This window comes from Solanum tuberosum, unplaced genomic scaffold (assembly GCF_000226075.1).
Source record: "Solanum tuberosum cultivar DM 1-3 516 R44 unplaced genomic scaffold, SolTub_3.0 scf00201, whole genome shotgun sequence".
In the NCBI taxonomy this organism is placed as follows: Eukaryota; Viridiplantae; Streptophyta; class Magnoliopsida; order Solanales; family Solanaceae; genus Solanum; species Solanum tuberosum.
The window spans coordinates 427,414-443,363 of record NW_006239126.1 but is presented as its reverse complement, the minus strand read 5'-3'; the positions used below and the strand labels follow the sequence as shown (position 1 = coordinate 443,363).

The window sequence follows — 15,950 nt, the reverse complement described above, 5'->3', positions numbered from 1 at the left end:
GAAAATATTTTGTATATATATATATATATATATATATATATATATATATATATATATATATATATATATATATATATATATATATATATATATATATATATATATATATATATATATATATATATATATATATATATATATATATATATATATATATATATATATATATATATATATATATATATATATATATATATATATATATATATATATATATATATATATATATATATATATATATATATATATATATATATATATATATATATATATATATATATATATATATATATATATATATATATATATATATATATATATATATATATATATATATATATATATATATATATATATATATATATATATATATATATATATATATATATATATATATATATATATATATATATATATATATATATATATATATATATATATATATATATATATATATATATATATATATATATATATATATATATATATATATATATATATATATATATATACAAACTAATTAATCTACATTATACAACGGAAAAAAAAATCAATTTAAAAGAGGCTTCTCCACATCGTACTCACTTTCTGATGATGAATTCGTCATGTTATTATTTAGAAATCCTTCATTCCTTTTTGCCCATAACACGAAATATAGACCCGTAAACATCAGAAACATACCAGCAAGGCTGCAGAACGAAAAAAATTCAATCGTTTTAAAAAAAAAAAAATTGATAAAATTGACTGAAACAAAAACAGAGAATTAAAATAAAATATATATACCTTCCTGTAGTAATTGTGTCCCTTAAGGTTACAGCAGAAAGAACTACAGTTAACAAAGTTCCAACAGGACTAAAAACAGAGACCAAAACTGGCCCTCTTTTCTTCATTGCCCAATTATTGAAACTTACACATGCTCCACTAACAACACCTGCCTATTATAAACCACAAACAATGTTTAAAAAAAATCGACGATTTAACTTATATACATTTGACAAAATATCTTAAAGTCAGGTAACTCGTCTGTATGACGAGTTGCCTGACTTATTTGATAAGGGATGGATGAATTACCAATAACGAGTAGCCAATTAAGTCGCGAATACTTAAGAGGGGCAATCCAATTTCCATCGATCCGTGTTGAATTAATTGTACAATTACAGTCAATACCATGCCTATAAGTGATGTTATAGCACATAAAGAGATTGGTGCTGGAAAATCACCTAATGTTGCTGCCTGCAAATTCAAAAATTTGAATTAGTAAATTTCTTGTTAATCTTCTCTGTATCATTCCAATTTTGTGTACTCGTGTGTGCACCTGTAAGACTATATTGCTCGATAACACGAGTATAGCTGCCATGAGATACAATGAACCTTTCATCTTTTCCAAATCGAAAAAGTTGTATTTGTGATGAGGAGGTGAAGATGGCAAATCTATTTGAGGATTTGTTGTATTTTGCATTAGGCTCATAAGTATTGCCCCTGTAACACACATTAATGTTCCTGCAATTTTAGCTCTGCTGTATTTGCATCTTAGCTCCACTTTCTCTAATCTGTACATAAAAATCAAATTGAGGCTTGTAACGCGTAAATTTCAAGTAAATTGAGGTCAGCTATGTAAACTCTCGTGGTTTTAACTTGTAGGTAACAAGATTTTTTTGACAATATGTTGTTAAATTAGCGATAGATATTTGTTGTTTAACAACAGAAGTTATCCGTCACTAATTTCTACATGCAAAAAGATAAAAAATTGAAATTGGAAGGTGAAATACCCAAAAGCCCAAGCAATAAGAAAGATGAGTCCTGGTGCAAGATTTGGCATAGCTGTTGCCATTGAAGGTGAAGTAAATTTGATTCCTTCCATGAACAAAGATTGGAATAATGTGACCCTGAAAAACAAATTACAATTTGATGAGCTCACACTAAATACTTCTAACGACAAAAAGGTTCAATGACTATGTTATTCAGATTCTCTAAAAATGATGTTAATTAATCCTCCAAAAATGCACGGGATGATCCAACTAATGGACACACAACCAAAAGCATTTTTGAACAGTCAGAGCAATATAGGTCAAACATACCTAATTTTTACCTTGTTATACCTTCTTTGCCCCTTGAATCTAGCAGACCTCTAACTTAAAGCATAACGGAGGATAAAATTAAACTAACTTTAATTTTCATTAGATACAAATGATTTTCAAAAAAAAAACAAAGAGGAGGAGGAAAAGAAGAAAAATGACTTACCCTCCAAAAGAAATTAGAAATAGTTGAATCAATAACTTTAAACTCATTTGCCTGGGCCATTGACTCCTGTATTCAACATTAATATGCAAACATGAGCAAAACTAATTAATATATTAATATGATAATTAATGAAATAAAAAGATATAATTAGTACCTTTCAAATATGAAAGAAAAGGGACAAAGGATGAGAAAAGTAGCCAATGAAGACAAGATAATGAGAGATGAAGGTTTGAAACCTAACAACATAAGATAACTTGAAACCACTGAATTTCCTGCATACATGAATTGTACCCCTATTAACCCTCCTATTATTGAGAAATCTTCTATAATTTCCCTTTTTCTATTTGAAGATCCCATAATCATCTTTTCTCTTTGGTAACAAAGAAGAATTTTTGATATCCCTCTCTGACTTAGTTTGTCCTTCTTTGTCTTTATTCAACAGAAATTTCGATATCTCTCTCTGGCTTAATTTGTCCTTCTGTCTTTGTTCACAAAGAAATTTCGATATCCCTTTCTGGCTTAATTTGTCCTTCTTTTCCTTTGTTCACAAAGAAATTCCGGCCTTCTGACTTAATTTGTCCTTCTTTGTTTTTGGTCCCAAAAAATTTCAATTCTTTGCTTTGTTTACAATGAAATTTCGATTTCTATGACTTAATTTGTCCTTCTTTGTCTTTGTTCATGTAGAAATTCCGATATCCTTCTACCTTCTTTGTCTTTGTTCACGCAAAAATTCCGATATAACCCTCTGGGTTTGTCCTCCTTTGTTTTTGTCACACACAAATTTTGATATCCCTCTAACTTAATTTGTCCTTCTTTGTTTTGTTCAATAGAAATTTCGATATCCCTCTAACTTAAAACTTAATTGTCCTTCTTTTATCTTTATTCACACAAGAAATTTTGATATCCCTTTGGTTTAATTTGTCTTTCTTTAATTTATATTTGTACCTTTTCATGCATGCATGCATGAAAAATAAAAATAAAAATTTATGCTTTTCTTTTTTCTTCAGCTAACATTCAAAGAAGAAACACAACGAATATTCTTCCTATGATCTACCTGTCAAGGCTGTTGTTACATTTAATTATTAATAATATTTTATAATGATGTATTTATTTATTTTTAACCATATTTAGTACTTGCTATCTTTAGTTTCCCTTCATATATTTGTGGTGTTTATCTTTAGCTAAATCCTTTGGCTATTGATATCTCAAAAATCGTACGAACCATTTATTGTTTTTCAAGGATTGACTAATTGCGTTCAAGTTTTTAAACTTGTGGATATTTTATTTAGACATTTGAATTAAGTCTTATTTCAATTGAATACCTTAACTTCTCATAAAGTGTTCCAATTAGACGCATTTGATTCAAAAAAAAATTAAATGATTGCGTATGTGTTCGTTCATCTATTAGATAGTTAAGTTAACCACATAAAATATATCGTCTACTTTAAGTATATGCCTCATCTTTAATGTCTAGGATTTTACAGCTTATTGAGGTGACTGCATATAACTAAAGAAACTAAACATATTTTATGTGGTTAACTTAATTATCTAATAGACCAATGCAAACACACGCAAAATAATTTCCAAAATCTGAATGCGTCAATACTTTATTAGAAGGGAGTTTCACCATGGTGGACACGACGTAGGAAGCGAGGTTGAGATGGTTTCGCCATGGAGATGAGGAGAAGTGCAAAGGTCCATTGAGGAGATGCAAGAGGTTGGATATAGGTATGAGGAAAGGTAAAGGTAGACCGAAGAAGTATTAGGGAGAAGTGATTAGACAGGACATGACATAGCTCCAACTTACCGAGGACAAGACCCGAGGGTGTGGAGGTCAAAATTAGAATAGAAGGATAGAGGGTAATGGAGTGTTGTTTGTCGTAGTAATAACCTTATTCTTGTAATGTATTGCTTTTGATTTCTTTTATCATAAGTGATTGTTGTGCTTCAGTTATCACATTATGTTGTTGTTGATATTGCTACTATTGTTTCTTTTGACTAGGTGCTATATTTTCTTCTCTATCATTTTCTCCCTTTTCATACCTACTTTGATTTGTTGTACTCGAGCATAAGATTTTTCGAAAACAACCTCTACCTCCACAAGGCAGAGGGAATGTCAGTGTTATTATATCCTTCTCACACTCTATTTATGAAATTTCATTAAGAATAATATTGTTGTTATTTATGATGTGTTCAATTGAAATGAGGCTTAATTCGAATGTCTAAATAGAAAATCTTAGAGAAGTTCAAAATGTTACATGCTATATATGCATATATATAGAATAGGGTCAAAGTTTTGTTGAATTATTACATGTCAAGATCTTATAAACAAAATGTTATATATGCAAAGCTATGCCAAAAATTCATCAACTTGAACTGGTCAAGAAATGCTCTGAGCAGCTACTAAGCAAAAGGCAGCAAAATTGTTTCTTCTCTAAGTACTTGAGCAGCACTACGAAACCCCATCAAGAAGATGAATTCAATTCAAAAATCATCTTTATTTCCAATCAGGCACAAAATGAAATTAGTTCTGAAATTGCCCTGTTTAAGGACTTTCAAATCTTGAATTCTGGTTCGACGCCTAGTGCTTATTCTCTGGTTAATTTGATCCGTTCATGTACCAATCTTGGTTGGTTTTCTCATGGTGAGCAGCTTCATTGCTGCATTTTAAAATCTGGGTATGTCAGCAATGTCTTTGTTGCTACAGCTTTGGTCAATTTCTACGTGAAATTTCAGTTTTTGGATAATGCACAACAACTGTTTGACGAAATGACTGAACCAAATGTTGTTACTTGGAATACGTTGATATCGGGTTGTGTTCGTTCTGGGAAGTTTACTGCTGCTCTGAACTTGTTTATTCAGCTGGAAAGATCGGAGCTTTGTTCTGATTCATACTCTTTTACAGCTGTTTTATCAGCATGTGGATCACTTGGTTTAGTACAACTAGGGAAATTGATACATTCCAAGATTGTGAAATTTGGTGTGGAGTGCAGCATTGTGGTCTCGAATTCTTTGATTGACATGTATGGAAAATGTAACTCTGTAGAAGAATCGACGAGGGTGTTTGATAGTATGATGGAGAAAGATACGATTTCTTGGAATTCAGTCATTGCAGCAAATGCAAGAAACAGCAGGCTTGATCAGGCATTTGATTTCCTTCGTCAAATGCCTGAACCTGATACGGTGTCATACAACGAGGTAATTAGTGGTGTGGCACAGTTTGGTAACATAGAAGATGCTGTTGATATGTTATCAAGAATGCCTAGCCCGAATTCATCATCATGGAATTCGATAATAACTGGGTATGTCAACCGAGGCAGAGCAAAAGAAGCTCTGCTGTTTTTTCGAAACATGCATCTTAGTACTGTTTTTATGGATCAATTCACTTTTTCAAGTATATTGAGTGGCATTGCCAATATAGCAGCTATAACATGGGGAAAGTTGATCCATTGTTGCACAGTGAAGTATGGTGTGAACGAGACTGTTGTTGTTGGAACTGCTCTCATTGACATGTATTCTAAATGTGGGCAAATGAATGAAGCTGACATTCTGTTTGGATGGCTCCCTGTCAAGAATCTGATAACGTGGAACACAATTATATCTGGATATGCTCATAACAGTAATTCAGATCAAGTGATCCGGCTGTTTGAGCAGTTGAAATCGGTGAAAGATTTACAACCAGATGGTATTACATTCGTGAACGTCTTGGCTGCATGTTGGCATAACAGAATGTCTTGTGAGGCTGCAAATGACTATTTCGAACTGATGGTCAACGATTATGGTATCAGCCCAATGCCGGAACACTGCTCTTCAATGATTAAGCTCATGGGACAAGAAGGGGATGTGAGTAAGGCAGAGAAAATGATATATGAACTCGGATTTGAAAACTGTGGATTAGTTTGGAAGGCATTACTAGGTGCTTCTGTCACTTGTGGGAATACAGAAATAGCTGAAGTGGCTGCTGCAAATGTGATAGAATTGGAAGGCGATAACGAGTTTGTTTATGTATTAATGTCTAACATGTATGCATTGCATAAGAAGTGGATCGATGTTGGTGACATGAGGGAGAAGATGAAGGAGAAAAGAGTGAAAAAAGAAGCTGGCCGGAGTTGGATTGAAGTGGAAAACTCGAATACAGTTACATCTATAATATGATAAAAAGATTATAACAATGCCCTTACGCCCAAAAGCATGTATTAATCTGTCCAATAATATCGTTGCGCTGCTTGCTTGAATAAGCATTTATTCATTGCAGTTGGCATCTTGATACTAACAAAAACATATGAATTATGATAAAACAAGACATCTTTGTTATACAAATGAACCTCATCCATTTTCAGTATGACAAATCGGCCCAAAAAACGAAGGAAATAAGGATTATTCCATAGTAAATTTCCTAGTAATCAAGGAAACAGAACTCAGTTCAATACATTCAAATATTGTTACCACCCTTATAAAGTTTGAGCAGTCATTAAACAGAACTGCCTTGCCTAGGACAAAATCTTGCATTTCCATCAAAGAGTTGACAGCTTTCTTTAACAATCTGCTAACGAAGTCACCTTGGTACCGATAAACCCAGCTCTATTGCCACAAACAACAAAAGACTCGTATCAGGAGAAATATCAAGAGGCGAAATACAAATTCAAAGATCAAAACTAGGTTAGATTAGATTCCTTAAATCAATCAAATACATTTTGTTGTAGATACAATTGCCACTAAAAGGGGGGAAAAAAACTAAGTGTTACATACAAGACAATTTTGCATTCAAGTATTTGAAAAAGAAAAGGGTAGGTTCATCTCTGATGCATCTGTTTCTCTACAATAAGCAGATGATATGTCTGAAAACATGGTTTAAAGCCAAGGCAAAATATCTTGTAGCTAAATTCAAGCAGATACAACCTCCTCTTGATGAGCAAAAAATTTCACGTTCCTTCAGTATCATCTGGGAAAATGAAAATTCTTGTTACCAAAATAGGCTTTGTCAAATAGGGGGACATAATAGCTCAACATAAAAACAACTGAAGTCAGACAATTATTTTATGACAGATTCCTGTAGGATTTTTGTTCTTTCTTTTTCTTTTCAGCGGAACCCTGGAGGTGACGGTCCAAAAATGATCGCCTCTTAGCTGATACTTTGTCCTACACAATTTGAAAGACAAATCTACCTATTCCACTTTTCTAACCACTTCAATCAAACATCAAATTCAATGAGATTCCAATTTACTTGCTATATGTTATAAGCAGATATATGATTTAAAATCAAAATCATGGAAGTTGTTAAAGATTACTTTTTTTATAAGAAAAATGCATGGAAGTTACTAAAGATCAATCACTAATGCATTAAATCTGCTCCTTGTAGTCTCCTAATAGACTCCGCCTGTCTAACAGTCATAGCAGGACTCTCAAAGACAACTAGACCAGTGACGGATTTCATGATAAACCTATATTTTGGGTTTCTTAAAGAACGACAAGATCATTTTCATAGATAAGATTGCTATAATTCTTGAGAGCATTTCTAATGCTGACATTGACTTAGAAGTGCTTATATATACAGATGGTGGGCAGACATGGAATTATTATGACCTAAAAGTCCATGCAAAACTTCTCCGGCAAATAAAAGAGAAGTGCAAATCACAAAAAGAGAAATAGTGGATGAGAGTATGAAAGAACTCCCTAGCAAGTTGGGGTTGGCTCTATGAAGAAGATTATTTACTTCATTAAGTATTGCTCCTAATAACATTTAACAGTCTTGTCACTAGACTGAAACAGCTTTTACAATATCTCCTTCACCCTAACCACCACGCAGAGCCCCCGGAAGACACTTTAAACATGGGAAAATCATTCAACTAACAGATGAATTTTAGTGATTATGAGCTTTCAATTATTATTAATATTATTATTTGATCGTTAAGGGATTATGAGCTTTCAGTTTGCGGAGTAAATCTTAACCTTTGGAATCACTTGAAAGCAAGGAGCTCTCAAAAACATATTCTCAGAACATTACCAATCAAATGAACCTTCTTAAAAATGGTAAGATGCAGAAACACAATTTTCCAAAATTCCCAAAGCGCTACTATGACAAATAGGTAAAATGACATAATCAACAAGAAGATAATAAAACTTTATTCATTCAGAAGGCTTTTACTTAAAGTTTTTACATTCAATAATTGCATGTGAAGGTTGCGAAAAGAAAAATTGCATCCCTAGACAGAATTCACTTCCATCCTACTCATTTAATAGTTTTCTTAAGACTGCTGATAAAACTTGGTGCTAAGATAGGAACGCACTTAAGCAAAATACGAAGGCCTGTCAAATCCCAGTATATTTCTTTCATGCTTTTGGAAACTCATGTGCCTGCAGGAACCAAATATTCCAGTCAGATAAGCTGATCAAAACCTTCCACCTCAAAATATATGTCCATTTTTGGTTACTCGGGAAGGTGTTCAGGATATTTATATTTTTTTATAAGCAAAGTTTTGGTAAATATATTAGTGAACATAGAGAAGAACAAGCATGAGAAGATTTATATCTGGTTTAGGAGTGGAAGGTTTCGGCCCAAACCAACTTGGACTGCAATTGCTTCAGGGGAGGAAAAAGACATATACTAGCCCAGGGCTCAAGTAAGCTTTAGAGCTTTAATGGTTCATCAGCATAAGCCTTGGTTTTCAAAGAATCCGACTACATACCCTTTACAACCAGTCAACCACCACCACACTCCCCCAGAAGAGAGAACCAAAAGTTTCTTGAGTTCAAGAAAAGTCAAACAACAAAACAGAGGTTTAACGATAAATACAGACCATTACTTATTATGTTTCACCCAAATTGACTTTTCCTTTGTTTTTAAAAGAGACTAGTGAAATGATTTTCAAAAGCCATAAATGAATATCCAATTTCACAACTAATAATGGTTGGTTTCATCACTGTTAGTTGCTACTTGCTAGTTCTAACTTCTAAGTTATTCAACAAGGTAAAACCAACAACTGCACAACCATATGTTATGTTCTTAGATGTACAGAGACAAGAGAGTTCACCATCTCACTTTTACTTCGTTGGTTTTTCATTCATGATAAAGAAATATTTCTTTCAGATTTCTCCTTCATTTTCTATAGTACAAGTGAGATGATAGAACACTATTGGGTGAATCTATTTCTATTGCTGGTCACTACAAATTATAACAAACCTGTGAAACAAGTTATATGGTAACTTGTCTACCCCATCCTATGTGGAAGTCTAGAAGGAGCTAGTAAGGCAAGGATGATAGGCATACTCCTCTACAATTTATACTCAATAGAAGACACTCTCCCACACAGTTTACTGATGAAAGGGAGGAGGGAAGTCATTCCCCAAGAGCTTTTCTGCCCCTATTCGAGTAAATATGTCCAATCTTTAACACAGGATGCAAGAAACAGATGCACCATATCTAAATCTTTCTCAAAGTACATGAAGCTGGTTCAAGGTATAGGTAGAGCTAATTACCTAATAACATTAGCACATTGAAATAGGAGAAGAAGGAGAAGAGCACCAGATAAGGCAAATATGTTAAAACAATCTTTACAAATATGATGAAATAATTATATAAGTTTCAGTAAAAGGAAGTTTGAGAATGTGATCAAGCCAATTCAAGACTGTGCAACACTAACTCAACTTCTGATTGGTACGGGTAATTGTTGCTAAGCGGTTTTGCACATTCAAAGTAATAACCATACTGGTTTGCCATTCTTAGGTACTTCAACATACGGTCACCTCCAGCAAGAAGACGTATTGATAAGAAAGCTCATTTTGATTGCAAGTGTTTTAGTAATTTTTTGAATTCTATGAAAATCCTTTCCTTCAGATATTAGCAATTATTAGTAAATTAAGCATTTTAAAAGCTCCCCCTGCTCCCGATAAACGCTTGGATTTGAATCTCCAATTATAACATCCACAGAAACAGATATCACAACAAAAAGATAAATTAGCATTTAACAACCACGTACAAACAGTAAGAACAAGCACATACTTCTTTTTTATTTTGTGGTAGTAATAAATGAACATGCTAGAGGTCTGGAGAGGTGCAGCAGAGTGTACCCTGTGAAAGAGCTCTGCAACTCCTCGATGTTGAGCTCAGGCATGACGTCATCCTCGCCGTAGCAACTGCATTGTGTAGTGGCAACATTGACTGCACTCCTCCCAGCTCCGACGGAATTCTGCAAAAATTAATAACATAAATATACCAAAAAACACTAGGAAAACATAAAATTAACAAACAAAAGAATAACAGCACAAATGTTCAATCAATCAACTAAAAATGATGCAAACGTAATTTTACGATATCCGGAATATGAAGCCGCTATATTCTGTAGAAGTAACTGTAGCTGAAAGTACCTTGAAAAGGATAACCGGCGGAGAGGAGACGAAGCAGATCTGGTTGAAGCAGAGAAACTGGAAAACGACGTTGTAGAAGAAGCTGATTGGGAATTGAGCTTAATAGCGGATCTGATAGACGAAATGGAACCCTTATTGATAATTCTGCTACACCTTGAAGCCATTGTAGGGAGAGTTTTGGGTGAAGATCTCGGAGCTATGGTGGATACAGTGTTGATTGGGTTTAGGGTTTTAGCTCAAAGCCCTTTGTCCAAATTCGTCGTTTCGGTCCCCGTAATTACATATTTGGTACACATATTTTCTTAAATGTAAACTTCAATCCTTACATAAGATCATTATTTTAGTTAAATGAGTTTGCTAAATTAATTAAGCCTATTATTAAAAAAAAAACTTTAATGACATGTCATGCCAATGGGAGAGAGTGAGGCTTTTGAAGTGTCAAGTATATTTGGAGGAAAATAGTGATAGTTGAGTGATATTTTGATCCTAAATGAAACATAAATGATATTTCAAGGCAATTTCCTAAACTTGGGTGACCATTTAGGGAATTGACTCCTAAAATTTGGGTCAACTTGTGAACATCTTGATTAACTTTTCAATCGAATACCAATTATCTTTCACCAATTCAAATATGGTGTGAATCCTTGCCCACCTCAACTAATTAATTTGTCAAATACATGTTATTTCTCATCATAAATTTGATGTAACTCTTTTATCAAGATTTGAATATATGAGAAAAAATTACATAATATATTATTTCATCTCCATTAAAATCTGAACGTAAAACTTTAGGATTTTTCGCACTTAATCAAAGACTAAACTACATCATTAAATGCAAACTTCAATTCTTTTCTCTATTTGAAATTTAGTGTAGGCTAACCACTAAATTGCATAAAATGAATCCCTTTTTTTTTCAATAGACAATTTCAATAGTATGGAAAATCAACATCAAAATCTAGACCAAATCTCCATCGTGGTAAGCATTTTGCCGTAAGTGTATCATATGTATATCATGGTCGTGTTATTCGTATGAATTTCGCCGAATGCTACAAGGAAAAAAAAAGTTAGAAATAAAGCTAGTCCAACAATTAGAAATAACTTCATCTACATCTTCTTGACTCAAAACATTAAAAAAACAATATTCTCTCGTTTTGATTTGTTTGCTTGATTTTGATTTTGATTTTATACGAGTTTAACAAAATAATTTTTTTGAAACTTATGATCTTAAATTAAAAATATGTGAAATGTATCAAAATACTACTTATTATTTAATTTTTTTATCTTAAACATATCACGTAGACCGTAGTTGCAAGTTGCAACTATCATCTTCTCTTAACATATCACGTGACATTAATACAAACAAATTCCGATATCACATGGTATTAATACAAACAAATTAAAATGAAGAGAGTAACTGTCATCTTTTTTTTTTCTCATTGCTAGAATGCATATGCTTACACTTTATAAGTTAGACGAGTTATGTCAACACACAAATTTATATGATTTTGGAGCTTTACTTTTCTAGCATCATTTTCCTTTCATCATTCTGTAGTATTTCGAATAATCAAAAATATATTTTAGTGTCTCTTCTTTAAATAGTATTAGTATGATATAGATGGGCTATATAGTGTAAAGAAATTCCTAATCTCTCTATATTATAAAATTTGTCTATTTCAATAATGTAATTAAATTGTTCGTAATACATCTCTTTCCATGGTTTATTTTAAGTATAAATCATGCCTTATCTCTCGAAACAATTAATCAATTAGTATTTGATTAATGATGGAAGTTCAGATAGTTCACTTTGAAATTAAATTATTATTTTTCCTAGCTACTTTCCAACTAGCCTAGTCCTAATCTTGCAATTACCAGTTCTTATTAAGAACAATAAAGAAATCATCAAGCATAATATTTTGGAATGCGTAGAAAAATGATAAAAACTCATATGCTCATAATATTTACCTCAAATTAATAAATATAAAATTTGTATTTTTTTCATACACATACTTGTCACTTATTCACGATTAAGTAACATATTCTTACTATAATTTTTAACCACTAAGCTTAAATTGCTTACTTTCATATACATATATTATGTACGAATAAATATTTATCGTCCAATAAAGTTATCCTATCTTTGTTAACTGCCCACTAAATATTGAAAAAATCCATAAGCTTTTCACTTTTCACTCTATAAGAAAGTAAAATTAAAACAAAGAAGCCGAAAATTAAGAGGCGAAGTTGAGATTTTCATTTCATAAGTTTTGAACGATTTTAAGAAAAATAACTGAATTCTAAATTTAATATTTATATATATTTAATAAATTTATTAATCAAACCTCATGCAAGCTACTAGCTCTTGCGGCCAGAGAACTTCCCACTAAGTCACAAAGGTAAACAAACTTTCAATTCTTCTTTGACTCTTTTATCTCCCTTTCTATTGTTCAACCCAACAAGAATGATTCACAAAGAATATATAGAGAGAACCTTTAAAACATTGTTAAAGAATGTTCTTTTACTTCTTTTTCTGTGTGAAATATCTTTACAACAACATCATCTTATCCATCACTATCTTTTAAATACATCCATCCAAAAAAAAATAAAAAAATATAAGCAATCAAATCATAAACACAATGAAAAGATCAAAACCACCATTCCAAAAAAAGTGGTCCACTTTGATGTTGTTCTTCTTCTATTTGATGATGACGTGTCATGTTCCAATGATGACGTGTACTTAAAATTCGGGTTTGACCCATATAGAGCTTGGACCCCTTCCACGTCATCAAGCTTCAAATCCCTTTTCTTCGTTCTTGGGCTTAAACTTGGGTACATTACTGCATCTTTAACCGATGAATGAGCAAGCCCAAGTACATGCCCAATCTCATGGGTCGCCACAGATTCTAAATCCACAGCCACCTTCGATCCCTCTTCATCAAAATCAACGGCCCATGTCTCCGCCGCGTCTAAATGGAACCTCCCGTTCTCCGGCGAAAAAGCGTGAGCTAACACTCCCAACACTCCGTCGAAAGGTTCTCCGTCGCCGTGATCGCCGCTGTAGAAACCGATTTTAATATCCGCCGTGAGGTAATCCTCTGTTTCAGTGAAATTCACAGGAATCGCAGAAGACCACCGCGCAAACGCTCGTTGAAAAACGGATCTAATTTCCGATGCGTCGATGTAATCGATCATCGAATTCGGTGAGAAAGCGTAAGATAAAGTCATCGGAGATGTTTTCGTCCACCTAGGTCTCCCGTAAAAGTAAGCGTAATTTTTCGTAGTATGTAACGAGCTGTGATCGTGAACTAAATCACTCATACCGCAACGCGGAAGCATAATTTCGTTCATCGTTTCGTCGTCTAGTTTTCCGGTGACTGTTAATCCGAGGCTTTTCTGGTAATTGAGTACTGCAGACTCTAAGTCTTCGTCGAAAAAATCGGTGAAATTTTGATCGGGAATCGGCATATAGCCAAACCGCTGGAAGTATTTTTTGAGCTCCGACATGCCGGTGACCTGACTGCCTTTTCCGGCGTCGATTAATTTAACGAAAGCATGCCACGTGTTGTTTTGAATATCGGCGGCGAGTTCAGTTAACGGATCCTGTTGTAGTATTCTGGCGGGAAAAGATGGGAGCGAAAGGAGGAGAAGGAACAGAGCAAAAGTGAAATACAAATAATTTGGAAACGGAGACATGAAGGTTAGTTTTTTCTGTTGGATTATAGTTTATTGGAGGGATTTATTAGAAGTAAAGGATATGGTTAATGATTTATATATAGTAAAATGAAAAAAATAATTATACTATAGTTTGATTGAATGTTATTTGTTTTTTAATAACATAGTATTTGTTGTTGGTTAATAGGGATAAGATGAAGGTACAAGAAATTAAAATAGTATGTGATGAAGCTAATGAAGATTCTTTCGTGTATGCCTTTTCTATTCAGATTCTGACTTTTCATGGATGCAATTGGTGGGTGAACCACTGTATTTGGTATCCTATTATTTTAATAAAAACTCATTTAAAATTTAATCTAATTTATAGATTTGATAGTAAGTATTACTTTTAAATGATCTAATAATAATTAAATTAGTTCTTTTGTACATAAAAGTTAAGGATTGTTTTATAACATACTATTACGTGGTTAATTCTGATTATTAAAAGATATACGACTTTCTCTAAATATTTCAAATTAACAAATCAAAGTGAAAATCAGACAATAACTTTTCAATGTAACGTGAGAGCAGGCCGTCAAGAGCAAGTCAAAGAGGACAAACAATACAAACTAATTTTCTAACAAAAGGAGTGCATGTTACACCTAGCAAATCTCACATTAGAATTAGCCCCAAAAAAAGGGAAGAACTTATAAGTTCATACAATATATTTATTTTTGGCCCGATAATAGCATAGCTTAAGGGGGGAATTTGTGAAGTTCATTAGGATTTAGGCCAAAATTGAATAATACGTATCGTTTGGCATAATTGTATCGTGACATTCAACCCCTTTAACTTTTCTTTTTTGTTTAGAAATTTTCTAAAACTCTATGAAAATAATGAAATGACAAAACAGATAAATGAGTTTTATTATAGAAATTAGAAGATAAAGGGCACACGAATTGTATTTTGAATTTTTATAAAATAAAGTCGTCAAGTAATTCAAAGTAATCTAGAAGAATTAGGAGAATTTCCTTTTTTTAAAATATTTCTATTAAGTTTTTCTGTTTCAAGTATTAAAATCCAAAGTTGTCTTTGCTACCTAAACTATACAAATTCCAAATCAAGTTGGATTAACGAACCATAATTAAGTCACCTACAAAATCAATATTCAATAATCAATTATACAAAATTTCTAACCTAAAATACACTTGTTTGAATGGATATTTTAAAGTATTAGTTGAAGAATTCCATTCATTTGTTGACCAAATTATTAGGTGATTTTGACATAACCTTTGAGATATGTCATTCTAAATGAATACTTGAGTTTCTTACTTATTGTAAAGCAAAAAATTAGGACATCTACTATATGTTTAATTACCTGCTTTAGGCTACGTGGCCTTTTACCTAAAATGACAAAATCGTTAAGTACATACTTGTTACCCAATTAAGGAATTGTCAACCAAAGAAACACTCTTTTTGAAACATGCTTAAAAAAAGAAGTAATGCAAACAAATTAAAATAGGGAAATATATTATGGTCAACATTCACCTTTATCAGTTCTTATTTGAATTATCCACGATCATGACCGAATTGTTTGAGCAAATGATCTCTCAAATGGGGATTACAAATTTGAAACCCTTACGATCTTTATTAGTCGAGCTCGTCGCACGAAATTTGTTTAGTGCAATTGACCTCTT

The 15,950-nt window shown here is 32.5% G+C and overlaps 4 protein-coding genes and 1 non-coding gene across 15 annotated transcripts in view; 1 reads left to right on the top strand and 4 right to left on the bottom strand.

Annotated features, from left to right (window-relative positions):
* LOC102590128 (WAT1-related protein At5g47470) overlaps positions 1-2,762 on the bottom strand; it is a 3,614-nt gene extending 852 nt beyond the window's left edge. Inside the window, exons 1-7 of the mRNA XM_006355452.2 lie at positions 2,396-2,762; positions 2,242-2,307; positions 1,770-1,886; positions 1,316-1,550; positions 1,072-1,233; positions 784-935; positions 586-689 (exon numbers count right to left, since the gene is read on the bottom strand). Of these exons, the coding sequence (XP_006355514.2) occupies positions 586-689; positions 784-935; positions 1,072-1,233; positions 1,316-1,550; positions 1,770-1,886; positions 2,242-2,307; positions 2,396-2,604 (1,045 nt within the window). The 5' untranslated portion in view covers positions 2,605-2,762. The remainder of the gene's footprint in view (positions 1-585; positions 690-783; positions 936-1,071; positions 1,234-1,315; positions 1,551-1,769; positions 1,887-2,241; positions 2,308-2,395) is intronic.
* Positions 2,763-3,651: 889 nt separating this feature from the next.
* MIR7993B (microRNA MIR7993b) lies at positions 3,652-3,785 on the bottom strand. The gene has a single exon (NR_127159.1). It is a non-coding gene; the product is annotated as a microRNA MIR7993b (primary transcript).
* A 691-nt stretch (positions 3,786-4,476) lies between these two features.
* Positions 4,477-6,466, top strand: LOC102593378 (putative pentatricopeptide repeat-containing protein At5g47460). Its single transcript, XM_006355377.2, has one exon. It carries the CDS (start codon positions 4,594-4,596, stop codon positions 6,394-6,396), a length of 1,803 nt encoding a protein of 600 aa, XP_006355439.2. The 5' UTR covers positions 4,477-4,593; the 3' UTR covers positions 6,397-6,466.
* Positions 6,467-6,528: 62 nt separating this feature from the next.
* LOC102591932 (uncharacterized) lies at positions 6,529-10,903 on the bottom strand. 11 transcript variants are annotated; one of them, XR_001474431.1, is made up of 4 exons: positions 10,606-10,902; positions 10,241-10,427; positions 8,529-8,595; positions 6,529-6,822 (listed from the first exon to the last, which is right to left on the bottom strand). XR_001474431.1 is itself a non-coding variant. In XM_006355374.2 (4 exons), the coding sequence occupies exons 1-3, from the start codon at positions 10,767-10,769 to the stop codon at positions 7,164-7,166; spliced, it is 303 nt and encodes a 100-aa protein (XP_006355436.1). In that variant the 5' UTR covers positions 10,770-10,903; the 3' UTR covers positions 6,529-6,822; positions 7,141-7,163. The 11 variants fall into 11 exon arrangements, 7 of the variants coding, with proteins under 7 accessions (XP_006355436.1, XP_006355435.1, XP_006355434.1 ...); XR_001474433.1 differs by having other exon boundaries at positions 10,309-10,427; XM_006355374.2 differs by lacking the exon at positions 8,529-8,595 and adding an exon at positions 7,141-7,183 and having other exon boundaries at positions 10,309-10,427; positions 10,606-10,903.
* Positions 10,904-13,102: 2,199 nt separating this feature from the next.
* Positions 13,103-14,383, bottom strand: LOC102591586 (metalloendoproteinase 4-MMP). The gene has a single exon (XM_006355370.2). The coding sequence runs from the start codon at positions 14,293-14,295 to the stop codon at positions 13,228-13,230; it is 1,068 nt and encodes a 355-aa protein (XP_006355432.1). The 5' UTR covers positions 14,296-14,383; the 3' UTR covers positions 13,103-13,227.
* Positions 14,384-15,950: the final 1,567 nt, after the last annotated feature.

Excerpts from the sequence above, each read along its gene's own strand:
- LOC102593378 (XM_006355377.2), top strand. The coding sequence starts at position 4,594 with ATGCCAAAAATTCATCAACTTGAACTGGTCAAGAAATGCTCTGAGCAG.
- LOC102591932 (XM_006355372.2), bottom strand. The coding sequence starts at position 10,769 with ATGGCTTCAAGGTGTAGCAGAATTATCAATAAGGGTTCCATTTCGTCT. Across the intron at positions 10,428-10,605 it reads CGCCGGTTATCCTTTTCAAG|AATTCCGTCGGAGCTGGGAG; the intron begins GTACTTTCAGCT and ends TAATTTTTGCAG.
- LOC102591586 (XM_006355370.2), bottom strand. The coding sequence starts at position 14,295 with ATGTCTCCGTTTCCAAATTATTTGTATTTCACTTTTGCTCTGTTCCTT.